The sequence below is a fragment of the Clarias gariepinus genome, chromosome 9 (assembly GCF_024256425.1).
Source record: "Clarias gariepinus isolate MV-2021 ecotype Netherlands chromosome 9, CGAR_prim_01v2, whole genome shotgun sequence".
Classification (NCBI taxonomy): domain Eukaryota; kingdom Metazoa; phylum Chordata; class Actinopteri; order Siluriformes; family Clariidae; genus Clarias; species Clarias gariepinus.
In genome coordinates, this window is record NC_071108.1 from 26,294,264 (window position 1) to 26,315,513 (window position 21,250).

The 21,250-nt window shown below is 39.9% G+C and overlaps 1 protein-coding gene across 1 annotated transcript in view; it reads left to right on the forward strand.

Moving 5' to 3' along the window:
- The first annotated feature begins 921 nt into the window (after positions 1-921).
- The window catches only part of fgd (faciogenital dysplasia), a 52,154-nt gene continuing 31,825 nt past the window's right edge, over positions 922-21,250 (forward strand). Inside the window, exon 1 of the mRNA XM_053504278.1 lies at positions 922-1,208. Within this exon, the coding sequence (XP_053360253.1) occupies positions 1,163-1,208 (46 nt within the window). The 5' untranslated portion in view covers positions 922-1,162. The remainder of the gene's footprint in view (positions 1,209-21,250) is intronic.

Consider the following 21,250-nt stretch of genomic DNA (forward strand, 5'->3'; position numbering starts at 1 on the left):
AACCTGGTCTCGAACCTGTTGGTTCTGATGTGATCACCTCATATGTTTTCCTGATATACATGTGGGTTTTCTGTTTTCTGCTACCTGCTTCTCACAAAAAGTACTCCTCAGTGCAGAACATGAAACCAGACCTGATTGAGCGACTTCTACCTTGGACGGACTCAAAGCTAAAAGTCTATGTAGTGGAAGGATCTCACTGTGTCATTGTGTGGGTTAGGGTTAGGCATTAGGGTTAGGCTTATAGAAGCAGTTGGATTAGAGACAGCTCCACTCCTCGGGACTTTTTGGTTCTGAAACAGTCCCTGGGTATACATAAATGTCAGAAAGTGTTATTCGCTTTGGGTCCACTCACTCTTTGTCTATATCACTTTATCCTGTGTACAGAGTTGCAGTGGGGATGAGGCCTATCCCAGGAGACTTAGGGTACAGCATGAGGCGGGGTATACCCTGTGCCAGTCCATTGCACTACACAGAACAACAATAAGCCTAATCTTTGGATTGTAAAAGGAGACTGGAGTACCTGGAGGAAGCATGCACACAGATACGAGTCGGGTATCAAACCCAGACCCTGGAGGTGCAAGGTGACAGTGCTTAAGAGAAAAAGCCTTGGGGCTGCTGTTCCCAAAATGCACTGCAACTTTGACAAGGATAAAACTGGTAATAAGAGATGAAGGAATATTTATTTTTTTTATAAAATGTCACATGCATACATACTGTAGAGGCGCGTGCAGATTTTAATCAGTAATGTTGTGATGCAATAATTCCCTGCACACATACTGTAGAGAGAGAGAGAGAGAGAGAGTAAGAGGAGTGGGGAGTGAGGAGTGGGAGGGATAGAGTGAGTGAGTGAGTGAGTGAAGAGAAAGACACATCAGTCCCTGGACAGGAAACAGGACGGAGCCGGGGGAAGGAGTGAGTGAATGGAGTGAGTGAGGGAGTGAGTGGATCGATGCGCAGATGAAGGAACAGAAAAACAGGCTCGAGTCTGGTTGCAGGTTCAGTGTCACTGCATTGTTCTTCTCTGAATCGTGAGCGGCGTCTCAAAACCAGAACGGACCAGGCGTGTTCAGCAAATGGAGAAGAAACTAAACAGGAACGTTTGACGTTAACGCGAGCCAGAGTGCGAGTGCAAAGAAGTGCAATAAAGACACACTGCCTGAAGATGGAAGAAAGTTTGTTTGGGAAGATGCAGGGAATCCCAACAAGCGGTGAGTGACTGCTGCACACAACACAAGCTTGACACACTAGACCAGTGCAGGGTGCTGGTGTCCCCGCGCTGTCCTTTAGACACTCGAGGCGCGTGAATGAGCCGTTAAATGAGGCGCGTGCAGTCATGATAGAGTTGAGTGTGTGTGGCTGTGGGAGTGAATGGAGTCGCCGGGGGAAAGCGCTTATTCACTGCTGCTCTCTCTCTCTCTCTCTCTCTCTCAAACTGCTCACTTTTGTGTCAAAGAAAAAACCTTTTGTCTCATGTCCATTTGTATCATTTTAATATAAGTCTCTACGTTGTTGCCTTTTTGTCGTTAATAAAGGAGAAGTGTAAACGAGGCAGAGGAGAAGTGTGTGGATGTTGTGGTACGGTTCATGATCTTTCACAACCAGTTTAGCGTAAAAAAACAAAAACAACAAAAAAGCTGAGGAGAAGTTATGTCAGGTTACTGTCTCTTTAATGCAAGATGGACAGCACAGAATTATCTGTGAGGAGTCTGGGTCACTGCCCCCTCACCTCCAAAGTCAAGTTCAAGTCCAAGCTGATGCTCAAGTCTTCAGTTAAAGTGCTGAATTGTGACTGAATACATTAAAGAAATATATATATATATATATATATATATATTTTTTTTTTTTTCTTTGGATAAACAAGTTCACTCATTCACTCAGTCATTGTTTATACTGCTTTATCCTGTGTACAGGGTGGGAGGTATCACAGGAGACTTAGAGCACGAGGCATGGTACACCCGGGACAGGGTGCCAATACATTGCGAAACACAAATTAGCCTAAACTGCATGTCTTTGGAAAAGTCTGTGGTAGGAAACCCGCCAAACACAGGGAGAACATGCAAAGCCCATGCACGCAGACCTGAGGCGGGAATCAAACCAGGACCCCCGAGGTGCAAGGCGACAAGTCATACAATTCTGTATTTATCAAAACAAAAATGGATTGACGAATGGATTGAGTCTTCCCAGGGATAGTCTAGGATAAACCGGTTTATGCAACAGTTAATTGTATAACCCCACTTCTTCATTCCCTCCACTGGCTTCCTGTAACTGCCCGCAACAAAGTCAAAACACTGATGCTTGCGGACAAGGCTAATAACGGACCAGCTCCCACTTACCTCAAAGCTCTAATCACTCCATGTTCCCTCTGATCCTCCAGCACTGCTCGGCTGGTCCCACAATCTCTCAGGCCTTGACGGAGACATGCATCTAGGCTGCTTTGTGTTCTGGCTCCTGGGTGGTGGAATAAATTTCCCTTTTAGATGTCTGTACAGCCGAGTTATGCAAAAAGCATAATGCATTATTAAATCGATGACCAAAGACCTATTTGTTTCTTAAGCATTAAGGTTAAAAAACGAAAAGAGTTTGACTAATGGTACTTATACTTAGTAACCTAGTGTGTAAGGATCTATCCAATTACAGCAATTTCAAAGTACTTTTGAAAGTCGCTTTGGATAAGACTGCCTGGCAAATGCCTAAATGAAATTGCAAATGTTTAAGTTTGTTCCAGTTGATAAAAACTGATTGGACAAGAAGCGTTAAAAGAGTGGTGATGTGGAGCATAACAGCACCGGGATGTTTTACTATATGTATCACTCTGTGTCACAGGTCTGCAAACAATCGTTAATGACACTAATTGTTGGTTGCCAACTTGGGTGAAAGTAGGTCAGTACAGTCCACAGTACTAGAAAGTGGAGAAAGCAGCTGTTAGTTACAAAGTTAACTAGCTTCTAACACAACCATAAATCTCAAATAGTGGATCAAGGGATTGTACACCTTATATAGTCCACTAGCTTTCCATTTTACGCTATGTGGGATTCAACTCCAGAAAATAAGTGGAGATAAGCTGCTCAGGCCTGACGAACCCTTCCGTGGTTTATTTAAAAAATGCTTTCATCACTGTTAACTACACCAACCACTCTATGATCACATCCCAGCTGTCCTGATATTTAGTTCAAAGGCTCTTCTTAATTATTACTACTTGCTTAATTATCATGCATCCATACCAACAAGAGGAGTCATCCATCATAGATGAAACTACAAATGAAGCCCTAGAAAAAGGTGTTTGTTTAATGTTTTTCATGAAGTGCAGCAGTCTATTCTGTACAGTACCCCTGCTGTTTGAGTGTATAGTATGTAAGAGATTTAATAGTGTTAATTAGTTTTTTTATGGCTCTGGTACATGTAACATTTAACTCATATTTGGGTTCATTGTCTATCATTACATTGGCATCCATATATCATTAAAAATATCAAGTTCAAATCTTAATCTGATTATCATAGACCCATGTCCAAGCCAAGACTTGGTTAAAAGTGTTCAAGTTAAAATCATAAATACTTGAATACTACATTTCCAGAAAAAGAACAAACTGCTGTTTGAGTGTCTCTCTTGGGTTCACTTTAGTTGAATGCTGGCTTTGTATTCATATCTTTGCTCTCAAAGACTTAATTTGTATTCAGAAAGTGTTATGACCTCCATGATGACAACAGCTGCTTATGGCATTGATGACGACAGTCTGGGCATAATTATGAATGATCAAATGATAACCATCACATGGAACTTTTTAAGATTTTTGGGTAATATCATTACATGTATAAGCTGACCAGCGTTGCTGACAGTAATAACGAACTGAGCTACATAAAGTTCTTATTCTTTTTAAATAATATATTTAGAAAAATAAAAATGTTATTTATTTTTGTTAGTCAGCACTTTATTTATAAGAAAATTAAGGCCTATTACAAGCTTGAGGAAAAATCTCTTCTTGTTATTACAATAACAGAGGTAACATGGCACATGTGGGATCAGGTTAAAGCAAAAGCATCTAAAATTATTACAATACACAACTCTTAAACTCAGTGGCACAGTGCTTTAGTGGTTAGCACTGTTGCCTTGCACCTCCAGGGTGTGGGTTCGATTCCTGCCTCTGTGTGCATGAGGTTTGCCTGTTCTTGGTTGGTCTCCTCCGAGTACTCCCTTTTCCTCCCAAAGTCCAAAGACGTACAGATTAGGTTAATTGGCATTTCCAAATTGCCTGTAGCATGTGAATGAGTGTGTGAATGTGTGTAGGTATACGACCTTGTATACAGGATAAAGTGGCATAGACAGTGAGTGAGTCAGAACTCTTAGACTCTTTAATAATATTTGATTACTTTTTGAATAATGACCAATATGTATCGTTTTTGACCAAGGTGGTCTTTTTAAATAAATTTGCAATCATCTCATCATATGACTTGATCAACTTTATGACACTATACTCATCTTGAATAAGTGGCAGTACAGGCAGAATTTACTTAGTTACTATGATTAGTACTGTAAAAGTTTGTCAGCCTTATAATGTGGAAGAGATGTGTTTGGATTAAGCTCACACTGGATCATAACACAAGTTAGCCAGCAGAATTTTTTTTGCCTAAGCATCACATAAAATAACAGCCTTCCACTCGAAGGGAGGCCCAGTGGCTGTGCGTGCTGTCACTATCTTTTTAATAACAGAACATAAATTACAGTTTTGCTAATCCTTTTAATGATCCATCCATTCATTTTCCAAGTTAACACCCTGTTGGCCTCATTCTTCCAATTTTCTCATCGTGTACTGGCTTAAAATTCCAAAGACTTGATGTTTGGATGAGACTGATCAACTGGGCTGGACTTTCAGAGCTGAGCCAGAAACCTGTCTTGGGACCATGGGGCTGCATTTGAAACAACTTCTTTCTTTCTCTTTGAAAGAATGTTTCAGCATAAATTCATAGGCAGTTTTCACTTCCTGTTGATCACTTGTTAAACTTTCAAGAGCTAATTTAAGTGTGTACGTATCAGCCTAAATGATCTCTCCCATGGACATTGTTTCTCTGATATCATTCTTAATTATCATAAAGCTGTCACTAATGGAGAAGTGAAGCTTTTTCTTTGCCATTTCAAAAGTGTCTCTCTCGGTCCGCTCTATATACAGTAAGAACGTTCTATATAGCTGTAACTTCCTGGCGTGCATTGCCACTTTCTAATTATCTTTCTGCATTGTTAAATCAAGGTACGGCTCACTAGTAGGGTTCATCCATGGTATTCTCAAGCTTATTATAAAAACCCCTGTAAATCATTTTTCATTAATATTTTCTGTTATTAAATGGTCATGAAATATAGTTTACAATTGGTCAATCATTATGATTTTTGACACATTGCATAAATTGATACTGTAAATCAGCTGACTTATTTGGCAGGTTTATCCTGTATACAGCATCATAGGGGGCCTGGAATTCATTCTACACTATTGACAGGGTGCCAGTCCATCCCAGGGCACACACACACCACACGCTCAATTACACACTATGGGAAATTTGGGAAGGCCAGTTAGCCTAATCTGCATTTCATTGGACTGTGGGAGGAAACCGGAGTGCGTGGAGGAAACCCACCAAGCACAGGGAGAACATGCACACGGACCCGAGACCCGAGAATGGAATCCGGACCCTGGCAGGGGCAAGGCGACGGTGCGAAACACTAAGCTGGTGTTTTACAGTTAAATTAAAAACATGCTGCTTTAGGTTCACTACAACACAACTTTAGAGTTACTTTAGAAACTTAGTTTGAACCCAAGTACCCCAGGTTCACTACTACTAAGTTTCAGTTACTTTAGAAACTTAAGTACGTCAGATTCAGTAAAACACAAGGTTATACAGAAACTAGCCTATAGTTGTACTACTACTCCTGGTACCACAGTACTTTGGGGTGATTCAGGTATAGTTTATTCGACATACTCCTGATCATTATTAAATAAAGAAATCAGTAGTGGTGTCCTTGTTTTTGATTCTCTATCACAGTTAAAAAAATAGAAATGACCTACATTATTTGCCTGCATTTTGAAATAGGGGAAGCACATGTGTCTGTGATGAGTATGAAGTACAGTTTATCTAAAAACCTTATTGATATCATAATATGTCAATGTTCTTTTGTGATTTAATAGTTACAAATAGTAATAATTTAGTCAAAAAGTCAAACTCTCATATATTCTATGTAGTCTTTATTATATACAGGATATTAGGGGAACTGAATTAAAATTTTAGATTTTCTTTGAGACTTTCATGTCTATTGTTTGGATTCAGATCTCTATATCTGTGCAGTCATTGTAATATTTGTCAATTTTCAGTAACTTTGTTAAACGTGGACTATTTGAACTTTTTATAGTTTCTTATATGTTTCCCTGTATTTTTATGGAATACAAACATCTTTGATCAGTCGTTAATAAGTAAAATTTTAGAGGGTGCCAATCTATCGCGAATTCGATTTGTATTGCGATCCTCTGATTCCAATATCCTGTGATTCGATATAATGGTTTTTTTTTCTTCAGATTTTATTTAAATTCTAAACAAACTACCATCCAGGTTGCTGTGCTGCCTCCCAATGTGTGAATAGTTCTGAGCGTGTCGGGATGTAGGATTAAAGAGGAGCTGCAACATATTCCCACCAACAAAACAAATAATTTGGATATTGATTACAAAGGAATCATGATGCGTAACTGAATAGATTTTCTTTTGATTTGAAACAGCAGTAATTTGTATGTCTTGGGACTGGGGGAGGAAACCGGAGTTCCTAGAGGAAGCCCACCATGCACAGGAAGAATAATGCAACACATCCCCCCTTCCCTCCTCCTCCCCCAAAATGACTCGAACCCTCGGCGCTTGAGGCCACAGTGCTAACCGTTACACCTCCGTGCTGCCGTTACATATACAACCGAAAGTAATTCACCATAACTCTTAGTGTGCCACTTGGTATGTGTGTGTGTGTGTGTCTGCAGTCTGGCGGAGTGTTTATGTTCAGTGTTAATAACAGACCTTTTGGCTGTGACAGACTGATGTGACTGTACTGTAAACACTTGCTGTCCTTTTTTACTCTGTTAGAAATGAGAGCGACTGAGATCAACTCACTCGAGGAAGCAGAGGAGAAGAAAAAGAAGAAATGTAAAGAATGTGATTGAAATATAAAGATTTACGATTACGATTAATATTCATATATTATAGTTTTGATGAATGCATATCGATTTCTATTTGTTGCTCTATATCTGTTTCCCATGTGCGCTCAGACTCATGCTTTCTTCCCCCTACACATTCTGTTTATCTCTTCACCAGGCCGTAACCCCTTTCTCTGAACAGTAGGACTAAAACATTTTTTTCAACGTTGCTTTATTTATTCTTCTGTCGCTGCAGGTTTGTGCTCTTAATGTCTTTCTGTGTCAAATGATTTCTGGCAGCTCGAGGAGACTCAACAGAGTTCACTACCATTGCATTCAGTTAGTCCCTGATCTCTCTCTCTCTCTCTCTCTCTCTCTCTCTCTCTCTCTCTCTCTGTGTGGCCTTTTTTGGAAGAATCATGTTTTTTCCCCTCTCGCTGTGTAAATGAATGAGCAGAAGTCCCCTTTAGTACTGCTGAAGGCTGGACTCCTCGTCGTAGAGACAGTTTGTCTGTGTGTATGTGAGTGTGACTGGAGAGAATGCAAGAAAAGGACATGGCGCTTCATTTCACAACAACAACACAAGTGCCTAATTAATATCACAGATCGAAAGAAATACATTTAAAGTACGATAAAGAACAGCCTTTCTGAATCATAGACTTCAGTATGATCGATGAAATTGATCAGTAAAGATTTCTGCTTTTCAGTAGTTTTTTTATGTTCTTAAAGTTGCCATCAGGACTTGATCATAAGCGTGGAATAAACAAGCATATGACTGTCTGACGATCAAAGCAGCCCTGTAGTTTGGTTTACAGCTCATGCTGTGTTAGAGTTCAAAGACATGTACAGTAATATTACAGTACGTGTGTTGATTTAGTTATAGAGACAGCCTTGCAGCTTTCCATCTCGCCTCTTTCTGCCCTGTTCTCCCTCTCGGATCAGTTGCCCCGCATCTGTGTGTGAGGCTGTGATCACATAAATATTTGTGGGACAACAGGGCTCTGGTGTGCCACGTTATTTCTGACCCATCGAGCTCTTCAGCCGAAAGACACCTCCTTTCCCATGCTGACCCAGGCTGAACCACACCCACAGAGAGTGTGCAAGAACGATCCCTTATATAATCAGCTTCGAAATCGTTTATTGGCTGCGTCTTGATCTATTCCGTGCAATTAGGCTGGCATTATGTCATCCTGGTTTTAAGCTTAAAATTACGTTTATGCTTTCATGTTTTCTCTCTCTCTCTCCCTTATTACAAGGAATTCACAGGTTGCCATACACTCTTGTTCCCCTCCCTCCCTCTCTCTCTTTTGTTCTCTCTCTCTCCTCCTCATCTTGTTGTTGCAGATGTCTTGGAAATAGTTGTCGCCATTCAATTTTTTTTGCATTGTAAACCTGAATAGCCTTGATGAGGTCTTTTTGGAAATGTTATCTTTTACGTACAGTAATAGCATCTATTTTAATTGATAAATGAATGCAATAGACGTGAAAAATATGCATATAAGTAAACAGATGGGCATGCAAAATAAGTATATAAACAATGTGTTTGTATATTAATGTGTGTGTACTGTATTTTTGTGTTCGGTTTGCTCGTAATTTCTCATACTGCTGTATGATGATTGTTCCATGGTGTAGAGTGCATGATTCAGCAGCATTCTGTCCGGGGAAGATCTTGGATCATGTTCATTTTGCTTTGAAGCAGTTTTGTGTGGGGCGAGCTGTTTTCAGTTTGTTTCAGAACAACTGTTTAAACTTCACCACATTGTCCTGGCCTTAAGCTCCACTCGACCACAGCTGGTTTGGCTGTAATGATTTGGGCCAAGAGGTAGAACATGAGAGCGTACACACATAAAGAGTCTCACATCTGGCATCTCAGGTGTTTAGTTTCATGTGTCAGTGGCTGTGAAATGTTTCTATTCTTCATTATTTCTTAACTGTTGGTTAAATGCTTTGGGGTTACTGATCTGAAGGTCGGGGGTTCAAACTCCAAATTGCCCCTGTTGAGCTCTTAAACAAGGCCCTTAAACCGATCTGGTCCGGGGCGCTGTATCCTGGCTGACCCTGCGCTCTGACCCCAGTCTTTGCCTGTTTACCCTTAAATAAATTTAATTACACTGTAGATTCGAGACTATTTAGGTACTGAATGGAAACATAGCAATGCTTCACTCTTAGCCCCGTTCTGAATGACTATTTCATTTTATTTCATTTCATGCACCAATAAATACTGCAGCTAATAAACTTCGTATGGGAGAAGCACCAAAAAAATCAAATCCCAAAAGTTGATTACTAATACTTTGCATCCCAGTATCCTTATAGAGCTGTTTAACAATTATAAAGTGAGGAAATAAAACACAACAGGGAATGCTGCGTAAAGGAAAATAATGCCACTGTGGAATTTAATCTGTTGAACATTTGTTTTATGTTATGTCTATAGAGCGTCTTCCATTCAAGACTCTGTGATTGTGTTAGCTAAGGGTTATCTGATAGTTGAGTCATATCAACTGGACTTTTTTCTTGTTGCAGTAGGTAGAACCGTCTCACTCCTCTTCCACGTAGCTTCTTTAGTCTGAAGGAAGTTGGTAAGTTCCACATAGTTGTATCCTGCAGGGTCAAAGGATCCTTCTCTGTCTGCAAAGGCTCATTAAGTTGAACAATGGAGACGGTACGAGTAGGAGGGAGAGTCGCTAGAGGATGATGGGAGAGAGTTAAGAAGAAATAGCAATAGAGAGAGAGAGAGTAGTTACTGTAGAGTCCATAAATGTGGCTTTCCTGGTGAACCTGTGAAGAAGGTTTTGAGCTACCTAAGGATGGATGAAAGGGCAGTACCAGGTGACAGGTTATGCCTAATCTCTTGAGTAAAGGATTGTCAACTTGCACATACATGGCTTCTTTTAGCCCTCTCTCGAACCAACTATCCTCTCCGAAGGTATACCGCTGTCGTTCCCGCTGTTGGTACGCTCTCCTATCTAGCGGTTGTTTTGTCTCCCCAATGTAGACCTCTGAACACTCTTCATTGCACAGGCCTGAAAATCCTTCTCTCTCTTCTTTCATCCATTCCCTGGAAGATCAAGACCTCTTCACAAGTTCAGCAGGAATGCCACTAGTCCGAATGAGAGACAGTTTAATCATAGCTTTTGATGTTTTTGGTGACTGCCTTGGCATACATTCAAAGTTCTTGACATTTTTCAGACTGATCGACCTGCATTTCTTTAAGTAACGATGCAAGTCTCTTCTCTTCACTTAACTTTAGTGTTTCTTACCATAATATGGATTTGTACAGTAGCTGTAGTAGTACCAATAGGGCTATGCACTCTGTACCCACCCTTACATTGCACAAGACAACTGATGGTCTAAAGCACGTTAAGAAGACGTAAACACATAAACTCCTAAAAGGCACACCTGTGAGCTGAAATCCATTCCAGGTGACTACCTCATGAATCTGATGAGAGAATGCCGTGAGTGTGCAAAGCTACATCAAAGCTAAAAGTGGCTTTTTTTTGGATAATTATAGATTTGCCAAGCGTTCATGCAGGCGTTTTCAACATCGGACCAAAAGACACAGTAGAAGGCATGTGGAATATATATATATATATATATACAGTGGTGTGAAAAACTATTTGCCCCCTTCCTGATTTCTTATTCTTTTGCATGTTGGTCACACTTAAATGTTTCTGCTCATCAAAAACCGTTAACTATTAGTCAAAGATAACATAATTGAACACAAAATGCAGTTTTTAAATGAAGGTTACGTTATTAAGGGAGAAAAAAAAAACTCCAAATCTACATGGCCCTGTGTGAAAAAGTAATTGCCCCCCTTGTTAAAAAAATAACTTAACTGTGGTTTATCACAGTTAAGAGTTCAATTTCTGTAGTCACCCCAGGCCTGATTACTGCCACACCTGTTTCAATCAAGAAATCACTTAAATAGGAGCTACCTGACACAGAGAAGTAGACCAAAAGCACCTCAAAAGCTAGACATTATGCCAAGATCCAAAGAAATTCAGAAAAAAATGAGAACAAAAGTAATTGAGATCTAGCATTTCTAAAGCTTTGGGACTCCAGCGAACCACAGTGAGAGCCATTATCCACAAATGGCAAAAACATGGAACAGTGGTGAACCTTCCCAGGAGTGGCCGGCCGACCAAAAATTACCCCAAGAGCGCAGAGACAACTCATCCGAGAGACCACAAAAGACCCCAGGACAACATCTAAAGAACTGCAGGCCTCACTTGCCTCAATTAAGGTCAGTGTTCACGACTCCACCAAAAGAAAGAGACTGGGCAAAAACGGCCTGCATGGCAGATTTCCAAGGCGCAAACCACTTTTAAGCAAAAAGAACATCAAGGCTCCTCTCAATTTTGCTAAAAAACATCTCAATGATTGCCAAGACTTTTGGGAAAATACCTTGTGGACCGACGAGACAAAAGTTGAACTTTTTGGAAGGTGCGTGTCCCGTTACATCTGGCGTAAAAGTAACACAGCATTTCAGAAAAAGAACATCATAACAACAGTAAAATATGGTGGTGGTAGTGTGATGGTCTGGGGTTGTTTTGCTGCTTCAGGACCTGGAAGGCTTGCTGTGATAGATGGAACCATGAATTCTACTGTCTACCAAAAAATCCTGAAGGAGAACGTACGGCCATCTGTTCGTCAACTCAAGCTGAAGCGATCTTGAGTGCTGCAGCAGGACAATGACCCGAAACACACCAGCAAATCCACCTCTGAATGGCTGAAGAAAAACAAAATGAAGACTTTGGAGTGGCCTAGTCAAAGTCCTGACCTGAATCCTATTGAGATGTTGTGGCATGACCTTAAAAAGGCGGTTCATGCTATAAAACTCTCAAATAAAGCTGAATTACAACAATTCTGCAAAGATGAGTGGGCCAAAGTTCCTCCAGAGCGCTGTAAAAGACTCGTTGCAAGTTATCGCAAACGCTTGATTGCAGTTATTGCTGCTTAGGGTGGCCCAACCAGTTATTAGGTTCAGGGGGCAATTACTTTTTCACACAGGGCCATGTAGGTTTGGATTTTTTTTCTCCATAATTAATAAAAACCATTATTTAAAAACTGCATTTTGTGTTTACTTGTGTTATCTTTGACTAATAGTTAAATGTGTTTAATGATCAGAAGCATTTTGTGTGACAAACATGCATAAGAATAAGAAATCAGGAAGGGGGCAAATAGTTTTTCACACCACTGTACATGGTGGTATCTTTACCAAATAAAACTAATGAAGAGTTTGTAACCTGTTGTGTTATACATTGAAAACAACATGCCGGCTCTAGATAATAAGAATAAAACGTTGCTAATGCGCCTAATGTTTTTATTTGGCAACCCCATCTCCAAATGATAAATAAAATAAAATAAAAACGCAAATGAAATATCATCATGAATCCATTCGACAGCTGTATGTTTATGAATATTTTTTTAAGCTCTCTTGTCATTGAATGCAGCCCCGCTGGGCGTGCACGTGCCGTCATGCTCTCACACTCTGTTCATGTCCTTAGATGCTCAATAAATTTTACATTTATTCTTTTCCTCCTTTTTTTTAAAAAACTTGCCTGGTGCCTTTCTAACTAATGCGTGTGACATAGTTAGGACTCCAAAGGTTGCTTACATGTCACAGATACACAAGTGGACCAGTGAAAGGTCTCAGGTACAGTCATCATTAGCAGATAATGCTAGTAAAGCAGACTTGGTTTGTCTACATATCTTTGGTCTGTGGTACGTTGACGTTTCAGTTGAACCACACCAGAGTGTGTCTGGAAGCGGACCGACACGCACCTTTTCAAGTGGACGGTTCACTTGCATGGAGTGCACCAAGGTTCTCCTACAGTACTACGCTGGACGTTGTGCTGTCTGCCAATTTGTGAATAGTTAAAAGTGCACCACCTGTAGGATTACGGAATAATTGCAACCTTTTACCACATCAAATGCAAAACGTATATTAATTAAAAAATGATTGAAAAAATAATATTTTGGAGTCAGTGTAGCGATACATGAATTGCCACAAAAAAGATGTCCATGTACATATAGGAAATATAAATATAACCTTTTTTTTTGACATGCACAAAAAATTTTTTTTTTCTCCAACTTTGAGTTTAGGTTAGACGTCCAACCTTGTCTGACTAATCTCACTTTCTATGCTATGATTGGTTAAGAATTACCAGCTCATTACTCAGCTATGATTGGTTAGATTTAGGGCTATTTTCAGTGGATCATTAGAGCTCATGTAAACACATTTACTGTGTGAAAACAACCTCTTTCTAAACCAAGGAAATGTTATGTAATTTACGATCAGTTGGTTTACTGGACACGTGATCAGAATCTTCTCTAAAACTGGACACAGTCGGAGTAGTTCTTGGGTCCCTCATGCAGCAATTTGTTATAATGACCATATGACTTTCCAGGAAAATATCTTTATAATAACTATGGCACACGAGAACAGAGAGATGATTTGTTGGAAAGCCTGGTGGAGATCTGCTGCCTTTTATGAGACTTTTATGAGGACAAAAACAACAGTTCGTATTGACAAATGGTTGTAATTTGGGTTCACTTTGGAGCTTAAGAAAGCAGTGTTTCAGTCAGGCTTTTGCGGGGAAAAAAAAACCCCAAATAGTGGATCTTTGATGTGCTGAATGCTGTGTATTTCAGGAGCAGGGTTGGCATGTTCAGTGTATCATCTCCACATATTGCAGGAAGATACTGTAAGTATCTGAGCATCGGAAATGTGTAACACCAAGCGTGTGTACTGTATATATGGCGTATTAGAACAGTGCATCAGTGTTAAAAATTCCTCATGAGAAATTTCACATCAGAATAATAATAGCTGCAATATAATAGCTGCAAATGCTGGCTTTGGTTCGATGGAGGAGCTTTTGGCATCGCCTCATGTTCTCTTGCTCCATCATCTTTGTGGTTCTCTGCTGGGCGACACCAGAAACACTGCAGGCTTTGTCCTTCTTTTTTTTAATCATCAAATCCTCCTCATCCCTTACTCACTCTGACTGCTTTTCCACAACTTCCTGTGGAAAGCCCGAGAAGAGAGCATGAGGCCATGTCAAAGAGGGCTGGGGTGAGGCTTCACTTTGGTGTGCAGTATGAGGCAGGATATAGAGGTTTAAAAAGATGGTAAGAGGGAAAAGACAAACTGGCGTGTAAATGCACAAATGAAAACCACTTTTTTTGGTTTTAGAACATGCACATATCTGGTTTGAATCTGAGTAACAATATTGTCATTAGTTACACCCTTAATGTGTAGGCTTACAACAAGTATTAACCTGGTTTGCACCACCAGTATAATCACTTTAGTTGGTCATGTCTGTCTCGGATTCAGGTTTGTTCACACCAGTGTGTTAAAAGTGTTCTTGTTTTTTGGAAACATACAGGTTAGCACTGTTCCTCTGCACCTCCAGGATGCGGGTGAGATTCCCGCCACAGGTCTGTGTGCATGCATGTTCTCCCTGTGCTCGTGGGTTTCCTCTGGGTACTCCAGGTTTCCTCCCACAGTCCAAAGACATGCAGATTAATTAGTTGTCCCAAATTTCCTGTAGTGTGTGTGAGTCTGTGTGTCCTGTGATGGAATGGCCTCCCATCCAGGATGTAACCCACCTGATGCCCTACAGAAAAGAAGGATAGGTTCCAGGCCTTCCTCATGCGACACTGTACACAGGGTAAAGTGATATAGACTGGTATAGAGTAAGTGAAACATACAGTAAGTAAAAATCGTGTATGATTAATTCATCAATAAACAATTTAGGCTTACCCCAACTCTAAATAAACCAAGCCTGAACATTTTAACCAGTTGTGCAAGAAAACTGTGATTTGTTTTGTATTTACATGCTTAGTTAGGACTTGCAGTAACACTGTGTATCCACTAGGTGGAGGCATTGCAGATGAAATAGAAAGAGCATGAACAGAAAATGGTTTTGATCAATCCAAAGGCATTGCAACACATACATGCTCTTATGAGTTCATAATCCAGTTAGCTACCTGTTATTGCAACCGCAGTTTCTAGGGAAGAGTGTATCTGTGTGTGTGTGTGTGTGTGTGTGTGTGAGAGAGAGAGAGAAACAGACATACACATGATTCACTCTGTAGGAGTATAAACACAGTAAAGTGTAAATGCAGTAAATCTTTTCACTACATATTTCCACACTGAGATTTTCTCGAATTAAAATGATCTTCCCTTTTCCCGTGTCTGTCAATGACATGTTGAAAATTGCCGTTCCTCGTAAGGTAACGTGTGAATCATTGATCATGCAGTCAGACTTGGGTGTGTGTGTAGGTAAGCAGGACTCTTTCATAACATTATGGTATCGATCATGTCTCTGAGGTTGCCATGACTACCCTTTCAGTATCTGAGTAAACACTCACACGTGACCTGCCAAAGCGTGTACGCCTCCTGTCTTGAAATTATCCCAGCATTGTTTAATCGCTCTGAGCTGCGGTTGTCAAAATGGTATGAAGGGTCAACACCCCCCCCCTTCCAAACACGACCCTTCTGTTCATCCCTTTCGATTTACACTACCTTCAGTTCCTCTCCTTTATAATCCCTCCTTCCCTCCCTCTTTTTCTTTTCATACTCACTTTTTTCCGCTTAATCTCACTGATCCGTGTGTGATTATTGGCCATCTGGGTCGCTGCGAGGAGGAAAAAAAAAGCCCACGGCTCAGCAGATGACCAATACACACATTTAGATGCGCGCACACACAAATCTGACAAACCCTTCATACTGAACTGAAATATTAAGCACACATCTATTAATTCTTCGGAGAGAATTTATTTTAAACCACGTTATAAAATCAGCCATACTGTGCTCATTTTATATTACTCATTACAGTTGCATATTTTGTGCAATGCACTATTTGTTATGTACAGTTTTATAGCCTGTGCGTAAAATTTTATACAGTGGTACCTCGTCATACGAATTTAATTCGTATTGGGGAACGCATTTTCCCATAGCAGATAATGTAAATGTAGAAAATCCGTTCCAGGCACTCAAAACTATTACTAATATTAACATTATAACATTATTACTAGAGATGGGCCCGATCCGATATGATATCGGTATCGGGTCCGATATAGCCATAAGTCCGTCATCGGATATCGGTCGGACAGGCCCGATCTATATATTCCAGTTCGCAGCTTCCACTGGACCTTAAACTCGACGCAATGCACCGCTCCTTATTCCATATCATGGACCTGCGGCAACTTCGATCTGAGCAAGCGAATAACATTAGCCGTTGTTGTGAACAAAATGTCGCTCGTTTGGAGATACTTTAGTTTGGAAACGCCGAAAAGCAAGACGGCTACTTGCAATGTGTGTAAAGCCAGCGTGCCGCGGGGTGGAAGTACGGTTGCGTCGTACAATACAACTAATTTAATCAAGCACCTGCAGAGATTTTACGGGAAAGAGTACCAGGAGTTTATGCTAGCAAACAGGGAAAAAGACACCAGGCAGCAGACGCTCGTCGTTTTTTTTAACTGACTTTTTTTTTTTTTTTTACTCTGAAGATGTTTCTTTCTTTGCTGTTTTATTTTAAAGCCTTATTCAGTTGGTGCTGTTGTTGGTCTGTTGCTTGACCTGTCAAATAGATGCGTCTGGGCTTATTGTTTTTAACTTTTTTGATAGTTAAGATATTTATTTACAATTTTTTAGTTTTGCACTTTTATTTTTTACACAGTTGTTGCTGCTAAAATGGACATAATACTTAAACTTATTTCAACCAAGATTGTTGTGTTTGCTGCTACCTTTTTGTGAAGTGTGACATAAATTCCTTTGGAATGCCATTAAATTCAAAGTAGTTGTGTATATTTTTTGCTCTTCTAACAAGTGCTTAATAATTTATTTATTCTGTGATGTAACCTTACAAACAGCGTAACAATCGTGGATCGGCCCATCACTAATTATTACCATTATAATAATATTTTTGCATTTAAAAAACTGTTAGAAAAGACATGTAAACTAAGTAAAATATGAAATAAATAGACATCATTACTTATAATAACTTATTACTTCTTACTTCTTATAACTGAAAGTGACTCCGTTTTCTTCTTGCTACCTTGTTGCTACAGTTCTTGGGACACATGTTGCGATGTCTTCACCAAAACTTGCACAAAATGCAAAAACTAAAAACCCACAAAAATACGTAAACTTGCTTGGCTCTGCTTTCCACTGATGCAAACAAATTTTGAACGGCTTGAGGACGTACTATATGTGCACCCTAGTCTGCGTTCGGCTTGGTTCAGTCACTCGTACCCTGAAAATCCTTTGCAAATTTCTGTTCAGCGAAAATCTTAAGTTGGGTATTTTTGGACGTCGAGGTCCCACTGTATATACATTAGAATATTGTTTAATTGTAATATCTTTAAGCCTGAAGTGCATGTTAGTTCCTAATATAAGGCCTGTCTTCTTGGCAAACTAAACTACAGAAATGGTGACCACAAGAAAAAGTTATTGTTAAACAGTTCCATCTGTCCAGGTTCAAGTGACGGATCAGTTTACCCACCACCAGCATCCTTCAATCCCACATCCTCTATGCCAACCTTTTTCTCCAAGCCTTCATCCAAAGACTTAAAGACATGTTGTATTGTGCAATAGTGAAGAAGAAGAGAAGAGGAAAGCAGGAGGGATTTTGTTCCGGTTTTTCTTCTACGATCTGTTTACAGATCGTGAAACCTAGTTAAACATTGCCTGACTGAATTTGTAGCTCAGTGTGTAGCTGCTTGTTTGAGTTATTGGTCTGCGTCGATAGCAGCACTTCTGTCAGCTCGTCACTTAGGCTGCGTTTAAACAAAGCCATTGCCGGCAAAAATGGGAACTTCTGATCAGATGTCAGCTGGTCTGGTCATTTTGGTTATATGTATTAATAACCTTTTTATAATACTAAGTGCACGTCTACAGTACATCTATCCCCACTAACTATCTCTTCACATTATGTCAAGTTTCATGATCGGTTAATGCGGCGAGGTGTTGATTACCGAGCATAGTACTTGATCACAGAAAGATTTTTTCTTCCCCCTAAGCTTCAGCAAACAAAGTGTCTTTCCGGTAAGTGTTTCACATCCAGTAGCTGCAAACCATGTTTGCTTTTACCGTTACTTCAGATTGTAAATACAATATCTAGTCATGCTCCTAGACAAAATCTTTGCACACACACACACACACACACACACGCATGTTTATTATGTTAATTCAATGCAGCAAGTGCCTCTTAATCAGATCAGAGTTTGGATTAATAATGAATTGAGGGCATCACATCTCTATGAAATATTAATGTCTATTTCAAACACCCTCCGCTCGAACCGTGAGGCTTTCTCTTTAAGGAGAACATGAGTGGAAGCGTGATGCAGAACATTTACAGTATAAGTGTATGGGTGTGTGTTAGACGGACTGCATTCAGAATATCTCGACTGTTTTGTTCTGGAGCAAATCTATAGGGAAGTATTTTGCTGGGAGAAATATAAAAGCATTTTATTTCTTGATAGTTCAGTTTTTATGTATGTGTGTTAAACGTAAGGAAATACTAAATAGAGCTATTAAGTTAAACAAGAGGCCTTGCCTGTTTTATATTATAATATTATTATTATATTATAATTCACGATAATGATTCTTTTTTTATAGTTATTCTTATGGTTATACTTCATATATATAACGTTCTAAAATAACTTGGGTATACTTTATCAGCATTTCAAGTGAAATGATATCAATCGTATAAGATGTCACAGTGTATCCTATAACGACCGAAGAGTACATTTCTAATTCGAAACTGTAGCAGGCACGAGAAGCTTTATCAGTCTTTGCTCTGATCGCCGAGGTTTGGAGTTGATTCAGCATGCTGTGGAATGTTGGCAGGTTTTCTACGACAGCAGCCAAGCGTCCTTCTTTCCGACACCAACCGGCTGCTCTGAGCCCTCGCCAAGCCGCGCTCACCAGGACGCATCGCCATGACAGCACCGTGCTTATTTATTTAATTCAGTTCGTAGCTCTTAAAAAGACAAATCTTGGCATTTACCCCAGACGTGTCCTTTTTTTGTGGGACCATAAACCTGTCTTGGGACTTGGATTAGTGTCTGAGTGCATGTAGTTTTCTGTTACTGGATGCATACAGGATGGTGTTCCACATCCCACACGGCAGGCTTGGAGGTCAGAGATATCTACGCTAGACTAAGCCACTTGACTGACCTTGATTCCATTTGCGAGGGTCCTAAACATACGTCTGTTTTTATTAAATACAGGTTTAAACATTTCGGTTAGTACACGTCGTGGTGTATGTATGAGTGTCACTTTCTAATGGTTGATAAAAGTAATGAACGCATTCCTCTCTGTTTCGCACCATCGAAAACACAGTATGCTTCAAGCGCCGTAATAAAGTCTTATTATGGTAATGTTCAGTGGCATCATTGTACACAAAGTCTTTTGATGCTCTGTTTTTGTAGTGTCACTGTAAAGTAAGCAGGTGTAGCTCGTTGGTTGAGATTTTGTAGGGTTTAAGCAGAACAATTAAATCGCATTGTGTAACTATTGCCCCTTAAATCTGAAGTGGCACAGATCTGTGCTAGCATCACACTATTGCACAGTGAAAGATTGAAAGAAAAAAACAAAACGAGTCCTGCCAGTGTGTGTGTTGACAGGGGAGGCTTGAGACATCAAAATAAAGACAAAAGACAAAAAATTAAGACAAAAAATACCAAAAACTCACCAAATGTTCCTATTCTCCAGCAAGCTCAGTAAAACCTAACAGCTGTTTTCTTATAAAACGTCACAAATCTGTTTTGTCCTATTTTTTTTTTCTTTACAGCCAGGCGTATATTCTCCTGTAATGTTATTTATTTATTCATTTTTAAGTTTAATATGGAAAGACTTTGTACGTAATTATGCAGGATGATAAACATGTATAACCAAATTGGTACAGCGTATAATATGGTGCCTAAGACTTTTGCTCAGTACTATATTTAGTAATACAAGAAAATTGCTAAAAATGTACATGTACCATTTTTTTATTTTTTTATTTCCATGTACATGTCCAAACTAACAGCAAATAATGGCACTAATAATCTCATTAATGGGGATGTTTGCATATATTTTTATACAGTATCACCTTAAAAGTATTTTAATTTAGATTATACATAAATTCCTGACTTCACATGTAATACCTGTAATAAATAGCATTAATTAAATAAATGCACATGTCCACATTGTGAATAATTGTGTGGGTATCTCACACTCATTGCGGAGGGATCTAAAATAACTAGAATGATGTCATTATATGAGCCGAATTAAACAGACCTTATACCGAACTTATGTAATTTAATTTCCTATTTATTTTCATTCATTTCATTCGTTTTATTATTCTTCCCGACTTGCCATATCGAGTGTTGGGTTAATTAAAGATGGAGAAACATTAACTCTGTTATGTGAGCAGCTGATAATCGGAGTCCAGCCTGCAGCGTGCGTAGGCCTCTTCCCTCATTGTACCAGTGCTCATCATTGTGTTACAACCATAATCACATTTTTAACGCTTGAGCAGTTGACCACAGGTTGGTCAAGTCTTTTGTAGTTCATGTAGTCATACTCCATTACACACACACACATCCCTATCCACCCAAATATGGAGACTCGCAGTGTCAGAGCAAGCCCTGTTTCCCGAATGCGATTTCCTCTTTTAATAAAATGTGTCGCCAAACCACGCTGACCACTTCCTCTACTTTCTCCTGCGCACCCTTCGTTTCCTTCATCTCCGCCCTTCTCTCCCCCTCCCATCCCCTCCCCTGTTCCCCTCCCCTGTTCCCGATCGAAATCTCACTTCAAAATGTGGAGCTTTCTCATTGGCTTTCTGCGTCTCCATGGCGATCAGACTGATTCAGTTGCGAAAAAATGCTTGTGCATGTGGAGCCTGTGACATCACCCGTCAATCTCCCGAAGCGATGGAGGATGGGAGGAAGAGGACAGGAAAGGATGAAAGTATAGCTAATTGTATGTGCGCGTAAAGACACACTAGAACACGCGGGTTTCCCGGTTCGAGGGTCGGCATTCCCTGTCCTACACGCGCGCGCACATTCAACAGGTTCATGGAGGGAGTGACAACATAGGATTCCGA